The 27,070-nt window shown below is 34.6% G+C and overlaps 1 protein-coding gene across 2 annotated transcripts in view; it reads right to left on the bottom strand.

The window, feature by feature from the left end:
- Nucleotides 1–27,070, bottom strand: part of SPAG16 (sperm associated antigen 16) — a 1,060,347-nt gene that overhangs the window by 481,416 nt on the left and 551,861 nt on the right. For both annotated transcript variants that reach the window (XM_047721011.1, XM_047721012.1), the window contains exon 12: nt 15,299–15,484. In XM_047721011.1, the coding sequence (XP_047576967.1) occupies nt 15,299–15,484 (186 nt within the window). The remainder of the gene's footprint in view (nt 1–15,298; nt 15,485–27,070) is intronic.

Genomic DNA, 27,070 nt, shown 5'->3' with positions numbered 1-27,070 from the left:
AGTCATTTCTCTGCTTGTCCTTCCAGAAATGGTCATTTTTCTGTTCATAGAGTTGCTGCTATTCCTTTCTTTGATCTCCTGTAGAGTTTGTAGGTGTTCAAAATGATCTGATAACTATCTAGCTGAATTCCTGGGACCAGATGAAATTTAGGTCTCCCACTCCTCCACTATCTTATTCATCCTTGAAAACTGAAGCTTATGTTCAGAAAAGTCTGTACACATAATGTTCACTGCAGCTTTATTTGTACTGTCCCCAAACTGGAAATAAACAAAATGTTTTTCAAAGAACAAAGAGATAAACTGTGATATATCCATATAATGGACTATTATTTAGAAATAAAATGGAATGAACTATCAACACACAAAATAGTTGAATAAATCTCAAGGGCATTTTGCCAATTGAAAAAGAGCCAAACCTCAGATGGACACTTATGGTATGATTCAATTTATATAATAATTTTGAATCAACAATTATCATAATGGATAACAGATCAGTAGTTGCCAAGGGTTAGAATTTAGGAAAGTGTATGATCATTAAGGGTTAACAGGAGGGAGTTTCTTTATGGTGATGGAAAAACTGTATCCTAATTATGTTGTTCATTATATTACTCTAATCTACACATGGGATAAAATTTCATACAATTATATACCCACACACATAAAACTGCATGTAGAAACTAGTGAAATCCAACTGTGCTTGAGTTAATAATACTGTACAAATGTTAGTTTCCAAGTTTTGATAATATACAATGGTCAGATATTACCATTGGAGAAATTTGGGTAAAGAGTACATGGACACTACTATTTCACAATTTGTTGTGAGTATTTAACTCAAAATAAAAATTACAAAAAGTATTAGGGAATCACCTAAAATTAACTGGGACACCTGGGTGGCTCAGTTGGTTAAGTATCTGCCTTTGGCTGTTCATGATCCCTGGGTCTTGGGACTGAGCCCTGCAAAGGGCTCCCTGCTCAGTGGAGAGCTTGCTACTCCCTCTCCCCTGCTGTTCTCCTTGCTTGTGATCTCCCTCTCTGTCAAATAAAGAAATAAATAAAATCTTTTTTTTAAATTTACGAACAGAGAAGGCTGGTATTATTTCAATATGTATTTGTAAGAATTTCTCCAAAAATTTGTGTGTAAGAATTGGAACAAAACGTCAGACTCCATTTTCTCCTAGACTGATCATAAAATTCTATTGAAATACTTAGGTCAACTGAAGAACTGAATTTTGTGACATAAAATATATCTAAAATGTTAGTATGATAGATATTACATTTATATTTGCAAGGGGATGATTATGGGAGCAATAAAGGGTTAGAAAGAGGGTGGAGTCTACGGAATGGTTGTCATTATTTCTATCCTTATATGCACACTCTTGGGTAGTCTCCTCCAACATTGACCCTGGTTTTGGCTATGTGATATTTTTTGGTAAATGGAACACTAGAAAGAGGAGATATGAACACGTTCTTGTTCACTAGGTATTTCTCTTTCTGTTGGGCTCTTTTTGCCATAATGTGGAGAAGCTCAAGCAAGAAAGATGGAGGGTGAAGGGCTGACCACAGAGAGAGGTTCCCCAAATATCCCAGGTGAAGCTTTAGACATGTGAACAAGGTCATCTTAAACCACCCTGTCCAGGCAAGCCAGTCCAGAATACAACTACCCTGTCAACACCTGGAGAGAAAGAGAGAGGGTAAAAAAAATCTATCTATCTATCTATTATCTATCATCTATCTATCTATCTATCTATCTATCTACCTATCTATCATCCATCTATCTTTCTAAATCACTAATGAACTTGGTTGTGGAAATATTAGAAAGTTTTCTTCTAAATGTTTCTACTTGCTTAGTGAAATAAAATATCCAGATCATCATCTCAGAGGAATAAGAAAGCTGTTAGGGATTTGAAGATAGAGGAGGAAGATATGAAACATTTATCTCATATGGTAGAAAGTTAATCAACAGAGTAGATGCAGTAGGATTCAACTTGTGAGTTGATGTTATAAATATAAATTGAAACCAGTCACCATGGTTCATTTTTGTTTTTCTTTTCGTCTTTTTTCTAGTCATGCTCAGCTTCTCAGGTACAGACATAGAGTAGGTAGAGAATTTGGCTTGATCAGAATTGGGGTTTTGACAGGCAAGAACAATGGAACAAGGGAGAACCGATGGAATTGAAGCTGGGTGGAAAGGAGAGTTCATTGTGATGGACATTGGGGTCCACTCTGGGTAAGAAGAGAGCCTACAGGGCAATTATCACAGGCAAGAAAAACAAAATAAAACAAAACAGTGGAGGTGTTGAATTACCAATATCACTGGAAAGAATTGTTGGGAGTGATAATACTGGAATCTACAAGCTAAAGAGAGGGAAGATGGTACTTACAGAATAGAAAACTTAAAATCAAAATTTTAAAGTTATTGGAAATAAGGGGGTGAAGAAACTAGAAGGGCAAGGTGTTGGATGAATTTTCTCCTTGGATATTAAAGTTGCATTCAATGAAGACAGTAAACCATGAACTAAATTATTCAAAATACAAAGGGAATGACCAGGCATTTATATATCTGACTATAAAATGGAGAAGTGGCTAATTGTACAGTCAGCTGTGTGCTTCTACAAAGCTGTGGTTTGGGGAAGGTGGGAGGAAGGAAAAGTGGTCTAGAATTAACTGTGAAGAGCATGGTGGGAACATAAACCATTAGTTTACATATTAATTAAACAAATCTTTATTTCTTTCCCATATGACCCAATCTCTATTTAGGTACTAAGAACACATTAGTGAATAAACCATGAGGTCCTCTGGTAGGTGGCATTTGTGTCAGTACTCCAAACAATTTTATCTTTAACTATTTTATATAGATGATTTAATATATGATGCTGTGTGCAAAACTCTAAAGTACATTTTATTTATGCACTTCAGAGGTAGGATCTACATGCTTTCCATGCTTAATATTCATGAGGAGATATAAATCTTTGGAGAAAGATTTTAAGAAGAAGGAGGTAGGGGCTCCATTAAAAAGGGGGCTCAAACTGCTCAAGGGAGATTAGTTTAAGAAAGAAGATGAAAGTATACATTGACAATATTGAGGATATAGAATATTTTGCTGATAACAGGTATTGAATTTCAAAGCATACAGTGGGAGATCAGAGGTAAATGAGAGATCAAGTCTGATTGGTGGATATATGGACAATATCTAGAATATAATAGCCGGTTTATTGTGGTGATCCAAATAAACAGGGCTATTATTCTAATGGAATTAATCCCAATAGCTTCTGAAGAAACACTGAACAATCCATTCCTATTTGGGGATTGGATCCTTAGGTAAACTATAGTGGTAAGAATTTGAATATAAACAATAAAAACCATGGTAATTCAGATAACAAAGAGTTAATTTATTTTTGGAGATATTGCTGCTGAAAGCCTCAAGTCTAGAACTTTGTAGCCTGACTATAAATGAATAAGAGAAAAAGAGAGCAGAGAGTAAAGATGACTGCATACATAATTCACATGTGTTTGTTAGTGTTATTGTGTAAGAAATTTACAATTCATAATGAAGCATGCTGCAGGTAGCATCGTTGGTGCACATATAGTTTATTGTAATTTTGCATACACCTATGATACATTAATTCACATATGTAAAATAATTAAGTTAAATTTATTCTGGAAATGCTGACATTAATATTCTCTAAAAAGCAAATTTAATCTGTCACATGATAGTTATAGGAATAGACAACAAAATAAGTTATACATCATCTCTAAAATGGTAAGCTTCAGATGTTTTTATAAACTTGTCAGAAATCTGGGAAAGCTAATCAAGAAAAAAAATGTCAAATGTTCATTATTTTACAGTAGTTAGGGCTTTCATATAAAGATATATTTTGTGTTTCCAGGCTAAAATGTTGCACCTTTTATTTTTTATTATTTTTTTAAGATTTTATTTATTTATTTGACAGAGATCTCAAGTAGACGGAGAGGCAAGCAGATAGAGAGAGAGAGAGAGGGAAGCAGGCTCACTGCTGAGCAGAGAGCCTGATGCGGGACTCGATCCCAGGACCCTGAGATCATGACCTGAGCCGAAGGCAGTGGCTCAACCCACTGAGCCACCCAGGCGCCCAAATGTTGCACCTTTTAAAATGCAATTTGGATACCACCATGAATTTCCAACAGTAACTTTACCTTTTTCCCTTAAAGATTTATTTACTTATTAGAGAGAGAGAGAGAGAGAGATTGAGAGAGAGAGAGGCAGAGGGAGAGAGAATCTCAAGCAGACTCCATGCTGAGTGCAGAGCCCAGCTCGGGGCTCTATCTCATAACCCTGCAACTATGACCTGAGTTAAAACTAAAAGTTAGATTCACAGCTGACTAAGCCATGAAGGTGCCCCTCCAACAGTGACTTTAAATCTTAAATATCTGAATAAGAAATTTTACTGGGACATATATTTAGAGAATAATACATAAAATAACTCTATATAACTCATTCAACACTTTCAAACTTAATTTTTAAGTGATTGCATTACTTAGGAGTAAGAAAAAACAATTTTTGGATCCCTCCAAATCTGTCAATATACTCAAGAAATTATGTAATCTGGGTGGTCTTACTAGCCAGAGGTAGAAACAAACAAACAAATAAAATACATCTTATAATTATTTCTAATTGTTATTGCTGAATAGCATTTTAGATTGTTTCTTGCTAATGAATATTATTCTAAAATTCACCATATTCTTTCTTACTCAAAACTCAATCTCCCAACACCAGGCAGGTATTAGTATAGCAATAATCTATGCCCTTGAGTCTTAATACTTTTTATGTTACATTTTAAAACCATTAATAGTGTGTAATATGTCCTTCATCTCTAATACATCCAACTTTGCAAACGAATCATAAAGAGCATGAGATATATTATTAGTGAAATATTGTATATTATAAATACTAAACTCAATTTTTATAGTTTATTTGGTGCTATTTCAAAAACAAACTGACATCCCCCCAAAATGGAATAGAATCGTCACAGAAAAGTTCATTCTTCAAATGGAAACTGCTTTAAACTATCTTAAATGGGATGTTTGTGTGTTATGGGAACCTACTGCTACTAATAGAACTCAAATGCAACTGAAAAAAATCATCCTTACAAGATGAGAAGACTGCACCATTGTAAATGTCCACCTCATTGGGGACTATTACTCGTAAGACTATAGTTTTTCCAATAATAGAGAAGTAGGACACATACACCTCAAAAAGCCAGTTACTCCCAATGATAGTCGTTTTGTCTCTCTAGAGCTAAGGAATTAATCTTTAGATCGATGGCCAAGTAGAGAGGCCCTCTAATAATTTATAAGGTGTGGATAATCAGTGGCACCTTCCATAACATAAACTCCCCCGAGACTAAAGCTTTGTTTGCCATATGACTTGGTACATAGTCGGTAAATATTGAATAAAAGAATAAATAATCAATCTAATCTAGTAAATGAATTAAGAAGCTGTAGGCCAAATAAAAAGCAATGACTTTTCTACAAAGTGAAATTACTCCTAGTGGTATTGCTTCCTGCAGGACCCATTCCAGGTTGTGAGGTGACCAAAGGCCAGACAAGGTGATAATCATCCATGTTCTTTGAGAGAAGATGGTCTGGTTCATTTTCAATGCAGGACACACATTAAATTATTTGAAATTTCTATGAAAATTATATTCTCTAGTGTTTTATTTAAGAAAAATTCATTATTATCTAAACAGGAAGTATTTCCCATCTAATAACATGGCTTTAAATAAGAAAGTAGATTAATCCCACCTATATTGCATGCTATTTTTACATCACCTAGTTTACTTCTTTTATTTTGATTTGAGGCATTTGGACATTCACTTCATTTCAATAACAAGTGAATCAAATCTTAGAGTTTACTTTAAATGGAAACCATTTCAGTAATTTCAAAACAATGTTTCAGGGGCATTGTTAGGGCAATGTTAGGGGCATACTTAGTTTTTCCTGTTCCAAAAAATGGGTTTTAAACAAGTTGGTTTTGTAGCACTGATAAAGCATAGGTAAATAAATAAATATCATTTTGATTAGGTGCATAAATATGATAGTCACTTATGTAACTCTAAAATTAATTTTTAGCTAAACTCACTGCATTAATACTAAAATATGTGCATGCACCAATGTGGGTAGACATGTACATACATACACACATATATATAACCAAACTTAAAATATAAAAACACATGTGATTCTAATTTTTTCCTCATGTATATTATGGCTATAGATCATTTTAATATATATTAATGAGGAAATATACTACATCTTTTTAGTCATTAGTACTGAGGAGAATTAAGACTCATTTATTAATCAGATCTTTTTTGGTGGGGGTAGAAAAGGAGTGTTCCTTTTTTTATACATTAAATTGTTTGATTGGTGTCAATAAAGTAATAAAATACCATGTTTTAATATACATATATCCAGTCATTGGAATATCCTTAGTTTCACCTATACTCATCTAAATCATTTCCTTTTTTTTTTTTTTTTTTTTGAAGATTTTGTTTATTTTAAAGAGAGAGTATAAGCAGGGGGAAGAGCAGAGGGGGCAGAAGATGGTGGGAGATAGAATCTCAAGCAGACTCTGTGTTGAGGATGGAGCCCAACCTGGGGCTGGATCTCAGACCCTAAGATCATGACCTGAACTGAAACCAAGAGTTAGACTCTTAACCAACTGAGCCACCCAGAAACCCCCTAATTATTTTTAATATACAGTTTAGCTGGTTTTTAAGTTAACAGAGAATGCACCTTATTTAGCACAAGTTAAATACAAATTAGAGACTCCATTTATGTGAGATAGTAGTTGTTTTATAAAAGTATAGGTCAAATTTTGAAATTTTAATGACATCTACCTCTTTTATTGATCAATCAAGTACATTAATGTGAAAGAACATTAACATCAAATTTACTGCAGTGAACACCGTTGCTTGAAGCATTCTTCACATATACACAGAAAGCCATATTAGTTGTTAGAGCTTCATGATTTTTTAATCATTCTATAATTTACTAAATGGCATCTGAACTTTAGCTTTAACAGGATTTTTCTTCTTGAAATATCTATTCTATTTACCTAGTAATTATGTACTGTTTTGGAGTGAAGATGAGAGTGAAAAAATATATATTCTATTTTATTTTTTTCATTTTTTATGATTATCTATATATATTTATGTTCAATAATGCAGAAGGTATAATTTAAAACCTATATTTCAAGGGGAAACTTCATTTAAATATAAACAAAAATCCAAGAACATGTGGAAATTGATTTATTATCCATGGAACAGGATAAATTGATCACAAGAGGTCAACTTAAGTATGTTACCATTCCTTTTAATGTAAAATAATTATGTTTCAAGGATTTCTTTAGCAGCCTATTAATATATACACCTTGGGTGTCTTTTCAAGTAAAAGGAAGCAAACTGGGGGCCTTTACAATACCAGACAGGTATTAATACACCAATAATCTATGCCCTTCAGTCTTTTTTTTTTTTTTTTAAGATTTTGTTTATTTGTTTGACAGAGAGAGAGATCACAGGTAGGCAGAGAGGCAGACAGGGAGAGAGGGGGGAAGCAGGCTCCCCACTGAGCAGGGAGCCCGATGCGGTGCTCGATCCCAGGACCCTGAGATCATGACCTGGGCCGAAGGCAGAGGCTTAACCCACTGAGCCACCCAGGTGCCCCATGCCCTTGAGTCTTAATACTTCTTACATTATGTTTTAAAACCATTAATATTGTACAATATGTCCTTCATCTCTAATATACCCAACTTCGCAAGTGAATCATAAAGAACATGAAATATATTATTAAAGAAATACTGTATGTTATAAATACTAAACTCCATTTTTATAATTTATTTGGTGCTATCTTATTATTACTAATTTATAATAAAAATTAATTTTTCCCATTTTTAGAGTCTACATGGGTGCATTTACCCAAAAGAAATTAATAGCATATTATTATTAAAAGAAGATAACTCACCATAAGAAAATCTTAATATTGTACATTTCTTTTTTCTTAATTTTAGCTATTCCCTTCATCCATAGCCTTCTGTTCCTCTCATCTCACCCAGCCCAGGGGTTATGATTGGAAATGAATTATGAAATTAAGAAGGAAGCAATGCTAGTGGGCAGGAAGAAACATTCAAACCTCTCCATTTGAAATCACCTGTTACATGAAAAATGAGAAGGCATTCTTCATTCTACAGCCTTTTCTGGAATGCCAGTTGATGAATCGGCTTGGAAAAATGTTTTATAAAGTTCATGATAGTGTTCCAGCATAAAGAGAATGAATCTTTTGATTTTTAGGTGTCTCAAAATCTAACAGGGTGATTTGTTTTCTTTTTCTCTTTCAAGACACAATTCCTCAGCAATTCTTTTTGGCTTTGTCTTCCAAATCTGTCCAGAATACAAAAATTCTTATTATCCTCACTATTTTCCTTATGGTGCAAATCTTTACTGTCTTTGGCCTGAACTATGGCAATAGCTTCCCAGGTGGTCTTCCTGCCTTATCTTTGTCCCCCCACCCCTCTTCTACATCAGCACCATCTCAGCACAGTAGTGTAAAATGGATTATGTGACTGTTCTGTTCAAAATCCTCCAGTGGTTTTCTATCCCACTGAGAATAAAGATCAAGTCACTCAAACAAGCTACAAGATCCTGTTTCATAGGTGATTCCCATATAACTAACTGCCTTACCTCTATCTTTTACTCATCTGCTCACCCTACCCCAGACACATTGGGCCTGTCTTGTCCTGCTACCAAGACAAGGGGAGCTCACTACTAAAGAAAGCTTGAAATGCTCTCCTAGGTATCTTCTTGACTTGCTTTCTTACCCACTCTAGATTATCCAAATATCAACTTTATGATGAGAATTTTCCTGATCATCCTGTTTAAAATTGCAATTCTTCCTAATTCCCACCATTCCTTTCCAATGCTCATATTTTACTTTTTCTCTACCATACTTAAGACTTTTAAATACTACACATAATTTTTTTTTTTGTTTGATGTATTTTCTCCCTTCCAATAGAATGCCATCTACATGAAGACAGGAGCTTTTTGTCAGTTTTGTTCATTGATGTAGCTTAGTGACTAGAACAATGCACATAACAGAGTGCTCAGTGCATATTTTCTTCAAAGTAAATTTTGAAAAACAAACCTGTAAGGTCAACTACATGAAGGGTAATTATTTGTATTCTATCAGCTTGACTGCAGTCAGCAAAACTGGTTCTTGTCGGTAAATACAGTCAGTGCTACTATAAAATTGAGATTCTCAGTATTTCTTTATTGTTTAAATGAAATCATTATTATTGAATTAGTTTCTCACTAACGGAGACACTAATATTTTGTCTTATAATTTACTATTTTTACAGGCATTAACTTCCATGCAAACCAATTATTCAATTTACAGGTATTGCTATTGGCATGTAGGATTTTAGAGGCTCCAACAGTATTGCAACAGAATTAAGAACAGGAAATAGAAAGAGCAAGGGGAGAAAAAGTAGAGGGAGTTGAATAGATATTTATTACCAGTACCAATCTCTATTACTACTCCATCTAAATAATTTTGAGAACAGTGACAGGGCTTGTCTTAAATGCCTTAATATTATGTCATAAGGGGAAAAACATATCTCTGAACAAATATTCATGGGTACCTAATTTTGGACTGGGCAGGCTAAAATGCTATAACAAATAGACTGGAAATATAGTGTCTCAAACAAAAGAGAAGCTTATTTTCTTATTGCTTAAGAGTCCAGAGCATGTGATAAGACAACTGGAGGTAGAAAATGGGGATGGCTTTGCTTCAAGCGGACTGACAATTGCTCTGTCATTTTCAGTAATTGGCTTCTAAGATTACTCTTGTCCTTGTCATTGATATCCCATCTTACCACAAGGGGAAAAGAACATAGAAATGGCACATATCACTTCCAATAATACTCTTATAGAGAACTTAATAACATAACCACACTTAACTTAAAGGAGGCCAAGAAAAAGAATTAGGTAGTCAGCCAGGCTAATAATATGGAAGAACAAGAGAGTGGCTTCTGGTGAACAGCTAGTAGTCTCTGCCACACTGTGGCCTTTTGCCCACCAAACATCTGTGCCATTCTTCTTTCTACGTGTTCTCACTGACCTCGCACGCTGTGCACCAAAGGAGACGACACAAAGTGCTACTCCTTTGCTGCAGGTACCTCATGATGCATGATCTCTGCGTGAAGCTCAGTCTGCTCCACTGGAGGCAGAGGCACCTCATGTCCTGGTGACCAATCAAATAACAGACAAGTTTTTGTCTTTTCTGTCACCACAAAAAATGTACCTTGAAGCAAGGACAGAATAACTGCAACACAAACTCCAATACAAAAGTAGAAAAATAGGGAATACACAAGAGTTGCTAGTCTAAATAGTGATAGAATCCTGGGCAGGCATCATGAGGAACTTTGCCATGGCACTAAAGAAGAGTGATTGAATCATGTCTCTCTTCCTAAAAGTATCGCCTGTGCCCATGGTTCTCTCTGGTCTCTGTCTTTGTTTGGGGAGGTATTGTTCTCGTTCCTTATCCTCTATGACCAGAACTAGAGTGAGTGCTAGGGCCTGTGCTTTCAGTGCACGCTGTAAAATACTAGAAGTGAACTTCCTTTGGATGCAAGTTCAGGGCCCTGAGGACAATTTTGAAGTTTGAAGAGTCTGAAGAGTCAGGGTTATTAAGAATAAGATAAAATTTTCTAAACTCCCAAGGTTTCCAACATATTTTCTTCCAGTCAATGTAATGCAGCACTAATCACAAATTACTTTTCTAAACATAGGTCTTAAATCTGTTTTATTTTTCTCACTCAACTTAATCTTAAGGGCATCTGAAACAACACTGCTGGATATAAGGATAGCAGATTTATATCTCACTGTCTGGGGTCCAGAAGCTATTGAATGTTACAAGTACCTCTGTGTCCTTCCATCCTTGTCTTAAACCACTCAGTTCTCGCCAGTGTAATGTCTTGTTACAGCAGTGGAGGCAGTTACAGTCAGTAACATTTTGGCTGTTTCCAATCCCTTCCCCTCAAGCTGGGAGCTAAGCAGGTACATGGTCTGCCTACCAAATATCAGTGATAGTCTGGTAGAACCCCTCAGCCAAATACCCAGCTACCACGGAAGAAAAGCAACTAGGAGTCACCTAGAATGCCCTACCTGACATAATAAATTGCAGATGCATTGCATATTCTCTGACTGCTTCAATATTGCTGCATTTTAAAATTACTTGTAATCTCATTGGAGGTACTTATGGAGTCTTAAATTTTTCCAATTACCTATAACACAGTGTAACACTATTCATTTTATGAATATTTATTGATAATCTTATTCTTTGAAGAAACACTAGCTATTTTTTATAGCTGACTGAGATCTTTTCTGATTTTCCTATCCCATTTTAATCACTCTTTAGATTTATGTAGGATAAGACAGAACAATTAAATTTTAGCTTGAATGTAAATGGGAGCAGGGAGAGCACTTTCTCCACATGTATACTTGATTTTTTTTATCATTCATGCAACCAAACTACTATGTGTCAAGCACTGACTACTTAGGATACAATGGTGTGAGTATGTGTGTATGTGTGTGTATGTTTAAGTGTGCATGTGTGCTTTTGGATTGACTTTTAATAAATATACTTGAAAATTAAGATAGAAATCAATGATTGCTAGTTGAAATACATATAAATTTCCACTTTATATAAATAAAATCATTTCAGAAGATCATTGAAATACTCCTGTTAATTATTCATAGAAACTTCGTAGAGTGTCGACACGTCCAAACTAATCATACCACAGATACTGTTCAGAGATTCTTCTTAGCACTTAGTAAATGTGACTCAATCTGGAATTTTTTATGTTAATTGTGATTCTCGGTTATCCAACTTTCTGATAAGGAGCTAATTGGGTGCTTTTGGCAAGAAATGTCCAATTGAGGAGCAGTTGCAAAACCAGGGACCTGACATCAACTAACGGATGCTCAAGACTAAGCCAGAAGCTCAAAGATAAAAACAAATTGTAAAAAAGAAGAATATATTTTAATCTCCTCCTTCTCTGGTGAACAGCAGAATCTATCAATATAATTTTTTTTATTAAAAGTATATGGCATCAGGGTAAGAGTATATGACTCAGCAAAGCACAGCCTCTGCCACCAACATCTTACAAAAGAGATCTCTCCCCTTAAATCACATAGGTTCCATTAACCTATGAAATTATAAAGATACCAGTTTTAGACATATCTACAAAGTACTGACCCATGAGTAACTTTAAATTGCAACCCAGTGTTTTGAATATGCCTCATATATAAATAGCTACTATAGAAAAAATTAAATTTCTCCCTTACTTGCCATTATTTGTCCACAACCTCAGCTTCAAAATTGGTATATATTTGTTTCTCTTTGGTGATGAAAGTAAGCCCTTGACATTGACAGGAAATTTGAAATATAAAGAATTTTTGACATAAATTAGGAGCAATTTTGATCTGTTATATCAATATCTACAGGGCATCAGCTGGAAGAGACAGTATCTGGATATCAGAGTCACAGAAAAAAGTCATTAAATCAAAATGTTTGAAATCATTCCAAGTAGGGCTGAGTCTAATGGGAACCAGTTTTTTAACTACAGTTTTTTTTTTAAACACTGAATGATTAAAACTTTGGAAAATATATTATATTATAGAATGTATCACAATATTCTATTAGGATTCTCATCTAAGCCAAAAGTGATAAAAATTAAAATTTGACACTAGTGTTAAAACTTCAGTTACAGAAAATAAATAAGTCTTAGAGATCTACTGTATAACACAGTATACAGTTAACAACTATGTATTCTATACTTAAAATTTTGCTAGATTTAATATTAAGAGCTCTTGTCAATAATAATAATAGTAATACAAGAAGACAGGAAAAAGCTTTTGGAGGTGATATTAGGTTTATGTCATAGACTGGTGATGGTATATACTTATTCATGGGTGTATACTTATTATCAAACTCATCAAGTTGCATACATTAAATATGCATAGCCTTTTGTATGTCAATCTTACCTCAATAAAGTGTTTTTTAATTCCAATATTCTGTTATAATATATATTTATTAAATCTGATCACATAATATAGAAACATAATAAAATTAAGAATTGCATATGACTGATTACTGCAAAAAGCAAATGGTATACATTTGAGAATCAAAACACATCTAAGTTGTCACTATTTTAGATAGAAATGGGTCTAAATTATATTATTAGGAGCCATGTTTTCTGATGCAGATTATACCAAACATTATTTAACTGAATCTGTATAACTCAGGTGGGTTATGTTATTTATTCATTAATTTCCTGTATCAGTCAAGTCAGGAGACAAAACTTCTAACAACATTTTAACAGGAAGAATTTAATTTATGGGATTATTACCTATGTATAACGTTGTTGGATGACTAAGTAGAGAAAAAAAGAACTGCCACTGCTGGAAAGAGCTACCATCCATAGGATTTAGTGAATAAAAGAAATAGGGTGGGGCGCCTGGGTGGCTCAGTGGGTTAAGCCGCTGCCTTCAGCTCAGGTCATGATCTCAGGGTCCTGGGATCGAGTCCCGCATCGGGCTCTCTGCTCAGCAGGGAGCCTGCTTCCCTCTCTCTCTCTCTCTCTGCCTGCCTCTCTGTCTACTTGTGATCTCTCTCTGTCAAATAAATAAATAAAATCTTTAAAAAAAAAAAAAAGAAATAGGGTGGATTGTTGAAACCTAGGAACTTGAAGAGGGGTGCCTGTAAAATTGAAACTTAGCTCTTGGAGGAGGGGACACTTGCCTACTGGTATTGGTGTTCCTCGGCTCAGAAACGGGGCCATGATGAACCCGGAACACAGACATCTGAGAAAAGGGTGCCTGTTTGCTGTAGTTAACGTCTTTGATGACAGCATGATGCAGCTTTTCCTGCAAGCATTAGAAAAACTGCCAATTTATCTGGATTTACCTGCTGTGATAAGAACAAAGTGCTATTGCTGAAGTGAAGTGTTTCCAGGGTGATGCTCACTAGAACTACAAGTCCAGAAGAACCCCACAGGAAGGAGATGAGAATCAAGTCCCCTTCTCCTCCCCTAAACCTGCAGTTTCCTATATGCACCCTCTATTGCCAAAGCCTAACAGAGAGTCTGCTGACAAAGCAAAAATGTAGTCTGCAAAATTCCAGTTGCAGCATCACAAAACAGGCACAGGAGGATAAGTTTGGTACTGAGAAGAAACAGCATAATAACTGCTACATGGACTTAGGAGACAGTCCACTTATGCACAGACAGAGTTAAGCCTTTCAATGAATCCTTCCAGAAAACTGGACGTTTTGTAAGCATCTTACTTGACCTCTCTCCTAAATGTTACCCAGAATTCAAGAAAGAATTGGTAGAATTTGTTCAAGGTATTGCTTTACCTGCAACCCCAAATTGATAGTGTTTACTGTCACAGTGAGTCAATTTTTCTCCTACAAATAAACTACAATAGCTCAGTGGCAATTGTTTACCTAAACTTTTAAAAGTCATTATCACTTATATTTAGAATCTGGGCACTATTTCAATAATTTAAGTGATAAGGAGTCTGACTGATGATTTATAGTCCCTTAGTTAGCTGAAGCAGTCAGGATATTTGATAGTAGCTTTTTGTATCCTATTTTTATACCTAACAGGATAGAATAATCATACATAAGTACATGGATGAGAGGTATTTGACACTGTAAAATAATACATTTGACTGTCTTAAAAATATAAAACTTCTATAACCATACACTATTTGTACAGGACTTTGCATACATCAAATTACATTAATTCTTGCAATTTATGGATTGACAAGAGGCATTTAGTTTGGGTATATTATACCAAAATTAAGCATAGAGCAAGTTATTATCTCTGTCATATTCTTGTCTACTAAATTGCTGGTTTGAATATAAAGAAATCCTGTGGAAGAGAGAACTAAAATTCTAACCCTTTAAAATAAGTATTTGTTTCTCTCCTGCTTAAAAAAAAAACAGCTTTCCAATGAAAGAATCCTAATCCTATTACATAGGCTTGATCTTTATACTTACATTTAGAAAAGACTATTACATCAACAATGATTAATAGAATTAGAAACGGATTTCACAGAAATTATTTCAGTAGCTTTCTATAATTTTATCAACCAACAAGTTATTTTTTTAATGTTTCCTGGTCATAGCGCGGAGAGAAAAAAGCATTACCCATGTATATTTATTAGTGTAGAGGGTTAATAATGTTTAAAGTACTTCTTACCTATTAACATCCCAAATTTTGCTAGTTGTATCCAGGGAGGAAGAAGCCACAAAATCACCACAGGAGTGCCACGTGCAGGACCATACTGCATGGCTGTGTCCTTCAAAGGTCAAAATGCAATTGCCTTTAGACAGGTCCCATAATTTAACTGTAGTGTCACCGCTTGAAGTAGCCAATTTGTTGACACTATTTGCAAGAATATAAAAAGGTAATTTGTTAAAAAGTCAATTTATGATTTTTTTTATGAGTGGTTATATGCTATCATTAATTTGTGTGTGTATCTGAGTTGCTTTTGCTTCTAATGACATACTAAATGCTTGAATCTTGTTCTCTTATTTGACTCCGTATAATTAGGTATTTATTTGTATTGTTCAGTAATTCAAGTTGATGAGACAAACTGCCGTTGCACACTTTCTAGATTAATTCTTCAATATTCTTCTAGATTAATTCACTAAATCAGTATATTTTTTTTAGCATGTATTTGTTTGAGGGCTATACGTTAGGTTCTGTGGATAATGTAGCCTCAGATGAAATTTTAGACATTGGCTGAGATAATTTCAAAAAAAACATTATATAATACAAAACAATAGGTCAGCAACTGTTTATGTGTGGATTAACTAAATGCTCCAGGAATGCAGTTTTGATGCTGAAACAAGTAAACCAGGAATAGGATTTTGAGCTAGCTCTTGAGAGAGGAAAGATTTTGAAGAGTTGAGTGAAATTGAGGATGAGTCATTGGATTTTCCATTTAGGTCACTGGTAAATGTTTAAAAAAGCAATGACTTTCGACTGGTGGACATGAATGCTAGTTTAAGAAATGAATGGGTGTTAATGACATGAGCAGAAACATCTAGGGCTTTTTGGTAAAATATTAATTCCAAGAAAAATTTTAATTCCATCAGTTTCTTCAGATCCTTCCTCATTGCATGCTCCTTCTATGTGTTCTCTTAGTAACTTTTCTCCCTGAATATAGAGAATTGCTTATTTGTGCTTTTTCCCTGTGATTTTGACTGGGAACTGTTTCCTCTCTGTTTCAATGGCATCAAGCACTAGGATTGACTAATTGAAGTACTCAGCAAATACTTCCAGAATGAATAAATATATGAATTAATGAAGTTGTGCCATAAAAGAATAAGGAAAGGTACTCAGTATTTCCAAGAGAGGAATGGCAAGATCCAGATGAGAGTTTGCTTACTTGCTTTCTTTTTTTTTTCCCCTTTTTTCTGAGAGAAATAACATTTTTAAGTGCAGGAGAGAAAGAATCACTGGAGAGGGAGAGCTTAAAGGTGGTGAAGGAAAGGTGGATTACAGAGTGAAGAAGTTCTCATTAAAGTTATAAAAGGATATCCATTTTACTTTTCAGATTAGCAGAATTAAAAATAAATTACTCTATGACAGGTAGTCCTTCACTATCAGAGAGATATTTAAAACTTTTACTTTGCAGCTTTTTCTTTTTAAGATTTTATTTATTTATTTATTTGACAGAGAGAGATCACAAGCAGGCAGAGAGGCAGGCAGAGAGAGAGGGGGAAGAAGGCTCCCCGCCAGGCAGAAAGCCCGATGCCGGGGGCTCAATCCCAAGACACTGAGATGAAGGCAGAGGCTTTAACCCACTGATTACCCAGGCGCCCCTTGCAGCTGTTATTTGTACATATATTTACCGTTCGAAATTTTACTTTTCAATACTGAAGACCTAAAGATACATTTGTCTAAAAACATCCAAAAAGGAGTGCCTGCCTGGCTCAGTCCATACAGCATGAAACTTTTGATCTTGGGGTCATGAGTTCAAGCCCCACGGTGGGCCTAGAGCTTACTTAAAACAATATCCCAGCAAACCGAAAAATCAAAAATAATTTAACCATGCCTGTTTCTCAGACCTGTCCTTCTGATAGACTAGCATGCTATTATGGATATAAGTCTTCATCTAGGATAAGAATTACTGTAATGTATTTCAGTCTGGCTGAAAACTCATCTAAGTTTTACATTCTTCTCCCTTGCTTTAAACTATGTGAGAAGAGAAACAAAAATCACAATAGTAATAATTACAACTGGAATGAAACACTTGTAATCATCTTTATACATGCCATCAACTGATATTTTGTCAAGGATAAACAATATTCTCATAAGCTTTTAATAAATTGAGGTTGTTGTTCAGGTGTATGAACTCAACCAAAACCAAAATATATAGAATATAAATTTCTGAATTTCTTTGAAAATGTTTTGGCTTTTCAAAAGACGTGGTTTGAAATATGTGAAACTGTATGCTTTGGGCTCATGAGAAAATAAAGACACTTGAGGACTGAGAGGGAGCAAGAAAGAGAGAAAGAATGATGAACAAAAATTTAAAAGGTGCTCTAAGTCATGCAAAAGTCAGAGTTTCCCTCAGCTCCCCACAAATAAGAGAAGTCAAAATCCTCAGAAAAGAGAAAAATAGATCCAGATTGTTAGCAAGTACACGAAATCATTCTAATTTACATTTGGTTAGCTTCTGGCTCTCCTGGACAGCCCACGTAACCTTGGGCAGGCCATTTAACATTAACAGTTAACATTTCTGAAAGTCATTCTCTTTATTTAAAAATAAAGCTCAATATAGCTTAAAGCATTGTTTCAAAAATCAAACAAGAGAATTCTTGCAACAGCACATTTTTAATTCTGGGTAATCTTCAAAATTGATACTGTTTTTGAACAGATTATCCTGTGATCTCCAGTTCAGTTTTTATGTGGAATTGTTTATCCATATGTCCATAAACAGTAGGATGGTATACAATTACTGCCATTGTACTATAGGTTCATATAGCTGTGTCTATCTACTCAACAGGATTATTTGACTTTGTAAAAGGACTATCAGTCACAATATTCTCAGTTACTATAGAATAGGTATGTATTATGTAGCAGAAAAATATATAACCAAATTATATTAAAATATCTTCTCATACTTTTTAAAGGTAAACAATAAAAATTTTGGTTCCAATGAGCTCATAAAATGATTATATCTGGAAAGCTCTTAACTTAGAATTTATATGACTTGAGAAACATTAAGACACATTTGATTTACATTTAATGTGCCCAGTTTGTGTGAGTCCTCTAAACTTTGAGTTAAAAGTTGAAACAAAAAGGGCTAAGACTGCTTTCATCCAAATTGTTCTAAATCCTTTGTCTTTGATACAGGGTTGCTGGCCGCATTCAGCTGGTAAGTGAGGGCACTGTGGCAGAGTAAAGCAAATACCAGTCCACACAGAGAATGGTCTTTTTTGAAGTAAACAGTGCCCACAGCCAAGTGTTGTTCCCTTTGTTCTCAAATGATATATCCTTCTTTTGCGTAGAACTATAGAATCAACCAAGAACCATAAGTGAAGTGGATTCAGAAGACAGCATTCTGTGCAGATATTACAGATTCTAGCAAAAGCAGAGAGGCAATATTCAGTGTTCAGGAAAGAGTGGGCTGTCCCTGCCTGGTGGCAAAACCACTGCCCTTACTTGGTTGGGTGTACTGCTTGGAGCTGCAGGTGTACCTTCGTCAGTTGTTTGAGAAACTAATTGCTTGGAGCTGCAGGTGTACCTTCGTCAGTTGTTTGAGAAACTGATTTCTCAAATCAACTGGATTTTCAGCTCAGTCTTTCCACTTTTACACAGGAATGGCAAGATGCTGGCAAATGGACTCTCCAGGGCTGGTATACAGCTTCATAAGACATACTATTTATTTGTGAGTATGTGAATGATGTATGTAATAAGGAAAGAGAGATTTCACTTATGCATAGATCTGTGTTAATAGAATGGAATAACCTACATAATTTAGGGTTTATTTATATGTACAAGTTTATGTATAGCAAGACATCTTGGTACAGAGGACAGAAAAATGTTGGAATTCTAAAACTACTAGCATGTTACTAATTCTTTTTGTTTAATCCTGTGCATTTATGTTATTGTTTAGGTTGTAGATGCAAAAGGGCAGAAATTGGTAAGTTAGTTTATGAAACTTTATGTGAAGATCATTAATAATGGTGTCATCCTGAAAATAAGATAGAGATGCCTAGGAATGTCTTTAAACTTTCAAGTATCAATTTCAATCTTGGGAATTATTTTATTATTTAATTCTCTTATTGTATCCAACATGCTTCTGAGTATTCTCCAGTTGTCATTCATTTGCATGCATGTGACACATTAAAATGGAATACTCTTGAAAAACATAACCTGGGTAATTATAATATTTTGATATATATCCATAGGTACTAAAATATTGTTGTTCTCATCTTTCTTCAAATTGTTTCTATGCATACCTTATGACTTTGTCTGGAAAAAGTTATTTTCAGAATATTAAATCTATTTTTTTCAGCTATCTCAAAATTTCTACATTTGACACTTTTTTCTTTTCTTTTGGCCCAATGATCTAAAAGACACAGAATATTCATTTATTCATTTCACAGTTAGTCACATGCTCTGGACGTTGTACTAGACAACTCCATCCATCATCATTCTGTGCTTCTCAAATATACTAAGCATTTTTACCTCAGGATATCTCTACACACTTCCCCCAGCACTAAGAGGCTATCTCCCCTGAATATTCCCATGGCTTCCTCCATGACTTCATTCAAGACCTTCTCTTCAACTTTACCTTATCATGGAGCGCATCTCCGATAATCCCACTTAAAATACTATATCATCTCAACTTTTTGCCTCTTTGTTACTCTTTACTGTGTTACTTTTCTCTATAGCACTTATCACCGTTTATTAAACTACACATCACTTATTTATTGCCTCTCTCTCTCTGCCAATGGAATGTAGCATATATGAGATCAGGAACTCTTTTTTAATTCATTGCTATATCTCCAAAGCCAGCTTCATACCTAGTGCATAGGGAATCTCATTAAATAGCTATTGGATCAACAAATTAATGCATGAAACACAATTATGTATATGCCAAATTCCCAAAAGTCTTTCTTTTTATTTATTTATTTATTTTAAGACTTTATTTATTTATTTGACAGAGAGAGAGAGAGGGCGTAAGCGGGCAGAGTGGCAGGCACAGGGAAAGGGAGAAGCAGGCTTCCTGTCAATACTATCACCTTGAGGAGTTTCAAATTGCCATCTCTCTGGGCCTAAAATGTGAAGACCCAGGTACTGCCCCTTTTCACACAAAGTTCTAGAATATTCCTCATTTTCATTCAGACCAAGACCCAGCCCTCTTTCTCATAACACCAAAGGCAAGAGCTCTCAATTTGTAGCCCTCCTGTGTGTTTCTGACCCTTGGTTAACATGGTCCATGGGACAGGCAACCCACTCTTTATTAAGAATGAAATTTTTGCCATGTGCAGCAGACCTTGTCTATAGTCATACTTGGCTGGCACATCACCGAGTCTGCTTACACACTGAAGGAATTTACACAATCCAATTTCTTCTCTAGTGATTGGGTCTCCCCCAGATAGTTTTATGCTATAATTAATTATTGAGTTTTTTAAAGTTCATTAACTTATCCAATTCTTCCTGAGTGCCCAGTATTTACCAGAGATACAAAAGATATGAAGGATATGAAATACACATATGACTCAAATTATTTACACTTTTTCCTTTGGCTTAAATTGTGAGAGTTAGGAGTCTGTATATTCAGAGATCACTTTTTTCACTTTTGTCACTGTGAAACTGCTTCTACTGAGTTGCCTGTGTTGTTATGCCACTGTGCTATAATAAAGTTAAGCCACAACACTATGAAAATCTGTATTATTGAAAGGTTGTTGTTGAGGCTATTATTAACTAGATTATACATTACATAAGAAAATCAAATATTTTTAATACCCAGTGGTGAAATGCCATTCAGGTCTTAGCAACAGGAGTCATTGCTCCTGCTGAACAGTGTGAGGTGATTTCTTTCATTGACAATGAAAATCACATAGCTAACTAGGTCTACTTCTTCCTGATGATTGTTGGAACACTTAGTACAAAGTTAAAGCCCTCTTCTAGAAATTAAAAATAATATTATGTTTTGGTTTTTATCAATTAATGAAGGCCCATATAGCCAAACTTTAATACAAAAATTTTAAAGTAGATTACATGCATTTTATATATTAACTTTACTCCTGGCTTCATTATATTTTACCTATTCTAAGTTATCTTTCACCCTAATTATTTCTCAAAACATTATCTTCTTATATTTGTTAGTTCTCTAAATTCCTTTGAAAATGAATAAACCAAATTATAACTTAACAATTCTCAAAATGTATCATGTACTGAATCCCCATGTAAAGATCCCCATATAAAGATAACTGAAATAAACTCTGCCCTTAAGGACCTCATGGTCTAATAAGTCATGAAAATATGTAACAATTATAATATTTTCATAAGCATTTTAATAGATGACATACAGATTAGAGTGATAGGGCAGAGAAGGATATAAAACATTTTCTAGGCTTGGGTGGATATGAAGGCTTTGAAAAGGTGAACACACCTGAACAAAATCTGTTTATAAAAGCAGGTATTCACAATGTGAAAGCAGGAAAGGAAAAAGGATGAGTGTTCAGCATGTGGAAATTGTGGCATAAAGAAAATTTTAAGTATTTTGCATTCAAGAAGAAAAGGATAACGGAAAAACAAAGATAAATAGATAAAAAACAGCCTAAATGTTTGCTACAGTCCTAACATGTATTAATTTGTAGGCTATGAGGAGAAATTAAAGGGTTTTAAAAGGAGTTAGGAAATGATCAAATATTAATTTTAGGATGTTAACACTGGAAACATAACAAGACCAGATTTTTTTTTTTTAGGAAGAGCAGAAAATACATTTAAGAATTAATAGTGATTTCTATTTTTTAAAAGACTTTATTTATTTGCCAGAGAGAGAGAGAGAGCCCAAGCAGGAGAAGAGGCAGGCAGAGGGAGAAGCAGGTTCCCCACTGAGCAGGGAGCCCAATGCGGGGCTTGATCCCAGGACTCTGGGATCATGATCTGAGGCGAAGGCAGACACTTAACCAGCTGAGCCACTCAGATGCCCCAATAATGATTTCTGTTATAGGTTTGCACTTAATTATTGAATTCAGTTATTTTGAAATCTATGCTTTGTACAATTACAGTAATCCCCAGGTTTTAGCAAATGATTTTCAAGACAAGTGTCAACCTCACATCTATCTGTTCTACTTAGCTAATGGATTTTTCCAAGTCTAAGTGGTATTGAATGAGGGCATGCCAATTTTCCAGCAGAAAATTCCCCTCTAATGATATTTACCTTGTTTTGACTGCTGATCTAACTTAGTCCTGGATTACAGAATTTTCCATTGTACTCTTTCCTGGTTTTCAGGAATACATGGTAACCAAAACATGTGGGTGTGATGCTGACTTCAAGTCTTGGGAGGATTGATTTGACAAAATATTTAAGGTTAGCAGAAACGGTGTATATACTTCACCATCCAAAGCCAATGTACTATCTAAAAGCCTTATAGGAGATAAAACTATGTATTTCTGTGGTTGCAGAAGAAGCACTGCCTCTGTTTCTGGCATAAAATAAGAGGTTTTCTATAATTGGAAGTATCATATTGACAATTAAGAGACATATTTTTTAATATTTTATTTACTTATTTGAGAGGTAGAGAGAGACAATTAAAGAGAGAGAGCATGAGAGGAGAGAGGTCAGCAGGAGAAGCAGACTTCCTGCTGACCAGGGAGCCTGATGTGGGACTCGATTCCAGGACTCCAGGATCATGACCTGAGCCAAAGGCAGTCGCTTAACCAACTGAGCCACCCAGGCACCCCAACAATTAAGATACATTTAAAACTAACTTGGCAAAAGTGAGCTCATGCGTCACAGAATTCCATAATCAAGGCTAGGAGAGCCCTTAAATCCATACAATCTGATCACACGTCCCTTGTTTTAATTATTTCTACAGCTATTCTATCATTTTAATGTCCAGTCTCTATTTAAAATTTCTAATAACAGAAACTCAGTTCATTGGGTTTTAAGTAGGCTCTGTTATAGTCTTCCTTTTATTGAGCTTATTTTCTTCTATATAAAAACTTCCCCTCCTCAAGTCAGTATAATTGTTGGCATCATTCCAAATTCAAATAATCCCTCTTTCACTCAATAGCTTTCAGAGTAGAGGAAGAAAACCAACATATCCTAGAAACAACAGTACATTTCCTTTCCTTGTCACCCAAATTTTTTTTTCCATGCTATTTCCACTTTAGAGGTACACAGGGATCTTAGAAGCTGTACATCACTCAAACTGACTCACAACTGGTCTAGTTCTATTAAATAGGCATATATTTGCATTATTCAAATCCAGTCTTGTATTCTATCACTTCAATATTAGTAATAAATATAAGATTATCTGTATTTCCACACATGAAATGTGAGGACTACAGTGTGTTATTTCCATTCTCTGAGGCCATGAGATATTCTGTCCTTATCCTTTCACTAATGACTTTTCATGTTTCATTTTCAATTTGTTATTTTCTTTTCCCACAACAGATCTGTTTTTTATGATGACCAGGCTCACATCAGAGTGAAGTTCTCTTGATAAGATCAGTTTGTTTCAGAACAAACAAGCTGTTTCTAATATTCTGAGCTATATTGTATTTTTGTCTGGAACCTAACTGAATAAACATTTCAGTTTATGAATCTACTTTTCAGAAATCCAAACTTCATTAGTTTAAATCACGTTTAAAATCAGCTGTTTACCTTTCCTTTCCCTCCATCGCTGCAAATGTAGGTAAGAGAAAAAAGTAGTGGTAACAGCACATATATCCCCAAGTTCTCTAATTTCCTCTGGTTTCATAATCACTAAAATGTTTTACTGGTCTTTCTAGGAGTGTCATCTGTCCCACCACAAAATGTGACATGATAGGGAAATGATAGGATTTCGGCAGATTCTCAATCACATTTTTAAAAAACTCTGGAAAATAGCACAAATTTCTCTTGAATTTGCCACATCTTCATAGATTATATCTCCTTCACCAGTGGTGTACGATTCATCAAGGAATTAGTAAATATCGCAGTATGTATTAGTTTGTCTTCTAACTGTGTGAATTCTACATCTCAAGCCTCACAAGTATAAGTTAATAAGTACAAAATTTACTCAATAATAGCTCTTAATTGTCCTGAAAATTTAAAAAAAAAAAAACTATAGTTTTGGCAGAAGTTAGAACTCTTATGTTTCAGTCACATCTTTGCCATTTAAAAGCCTTGTTTTTGTGAAACAGTATTCTCAGTCTTCGTATTCTCATCTGGAAAAAGAAAGAAAAGATACCTTTCTATTGTGACTCCTAAAGCAGATCAAACTAAGAATGTTTGCTAAAATATAAGGCACAAAGCAGTTGTAAACACTAGGTAGTAAAATTTATGGATCTCCATATAATAGGCTCTGAGGAATTGTCACTTGCATGGAGCACACAGCTTTAAAGAAATAAAAAAAAATAATAATAAAAAAAAAGGTAACTCAGGGGTAAGAAATTAGTTGTTTTTTAGAAGGATAGTTGCTCTTGTTGCCCTCTTCCAGGAAGTCAGCTCTTTCTTTAAGATGGAATTTTGTAAGCAGGATAAATGTGAACCCCTACTGTGCAATCATTCCATGTAAGGACTAAATTACTAGCTATGGAATAGTTAGCTCCAGCAGAAGCTGGAATAAGAAATTATATGTATATCATTTGAAGATATGGATTAATCCTGTGTGCAATGAGCTCAGTGTCTGGAGGTGATCCACTAGAGCAATGCACAAGTTTTAGCCTGAGACTAATAACAGACAGCATGAAACTTGGAGAGTGAAATCTCTAAAAAATAAAATAGTATGATGCTGAATGGTTACGGAAATATACGTGGCTGTAGGAACAAAAAGAAAAGGAATTCATATCTTTAGAGATATTGAAAAAAAAAACCAACAGACTTATAGGTATAAAATGATTGGGTAGGAGAAACTCATGAGGAAATCTGAAATAACACTGCAAGATTCAGAGTAAAGACTGCAGAAACACAGTGGGCATAAGAAACAGCAGGAGAACAAAATACTACTTGTTTATTATTATTATATATTTATTGAGAGAATAATGGTGTTAAAATTTGCTGCAAACTGTAGTCAAATATGTGTCCTTGTTAATCTACTATTTTATTAAATTATGCATAATTATCACTTTTTTTTAATACAAACTAGGGAATTCTAAACATGTTTTATCTAGAGTATAAGAATATGGATTTGGGTGACCTCTACTGATCAACTGCATGTTGGACTTGTATGGTTTTGGCTTAGATCATCTCAGATTTGTTTTACCTACAGATCTATCTACCTGGGTAATGTTAATGGTGTCTCCAAATGTAGCAATGACAAAAGCACTTTGAAAACTGTAAAACATTACTTAAATATTATACTCATCTCTGGCTAACAAGAGTATTGACACATTTGGGGACTTACAGCATACACACAAATGACAAGCTTCTTCATTTCGTCCATATTCAAAGTTCCCATAGATATATTCTAAAAATTTATTTATGTAAACACTATTTCAAACTCTTAATGGTGGCCCATTAACATTGTAAATAGGTGTAAGTTAAATTATGCTAGTATCCTTTTTAATTTATATTTTTGTGTGTATAAAATTATATTAAAAAGATAAAAATTAAACTAGAAAGACAAATATCAACAACCTAAAGATTAAACACAACATGTTAAAATTCAGAAATACTCTGAAAAAAACTTACAGGATTTAAAAACACACAGGATAACCCCAAAATCAAAATACTAAGGTATAAATCTAACAAAATATGTACAAGATATATATGAGGAAAACCATAAAATTCTGATGAATGAACTCAGAGAACTAAATAAATGAAGAGATAGTCTATGTTCATGGATAGAATGACTCAATATGACCAAGATGTCAGTTCTTTCCAGCTTATCGAGAGACTCAATGCAATCCCAATCAATATCCCTGTGGATTATTTTGTGCATATTAGCAAACTTATTCTAAGGTTTATATGGAGATGTAAAAGTCCCAGAAGAGCCAACAAAGGGACAGATGTACCCCAATGTTTATAGTTGCATATCTACAATTGCCAAATTATGGACACAGCCCAAGGGTCCATTGATGAATAAAGAAGTGGTATGTGTATATGCAATGGAATATTGGTCATAAAAAGAGCAAAACTTTGTCATTTGCAGACATGGATTGAGCTAGAGAATATTATGCTAAGTGAAATAAGTCAGAGGAAGAGAAATACCATATATTTTCATTTTTATGTGGAATTGAAAAAATAAGGTAAATGAGCATAGGGGGGAAAAGAGAGATATAGGGAAACCAAGAAACACTCTTCACTATAGAGAACAAACTGATGGTTGCCAGAGGGAGGTGGGTGGGAGGGTGGGTGAAATATGTGATGGGGATTAAGGAGGGCACTTGGGATGAGTGTTGTACGGAAGTGTTGAATCACTAAATTGTACACTTGAAACTAATATCACACTGTATGTTAACTACCTGGAATTTAAATAAAATTTTTTTTAAAATAAGAAAAAAAGAATTAATCATAAAAATACCTCACAGTATTGAAAGAAGAAAAACACCATTGCTAGGATTGATACCACCTGACTTCCAGACTTACACTAAAGCTTACTGTAATCAAGACTTACAGTATTGGTGAAAGAATAGAAAGATCAATAGAATAAAGAGCCCAGAACAGGACTCCTAGATTATAGCCAATGATCTTTCACAAAGGAGCAAGGACAATATGATAGAGCAAAGATAGTTTCTTCAACAAATGATGCTGGAACATCATCCAAATATCAAAAAAACAAATCTGGACAC

The sequence above is a fragment of the Lutra lutra genome, chromosome 3, assembly GCF_902655055.1.
Source record: "Lutra lutra chromosome 3, mLutLut1.2, whole genome shotgun sequence".
Taxonomy (NCBI): Eukaryota; Metazoa; Chordata; class Mammalia; order Carnivora; family Mustelidae; genus Lutra; species Lutra lutra.
The sequence above is the reverse complement of the archived record's forward strand: the minus strand, read 5'-3'. Positions and strand labels throughout refer to the sequence as shown.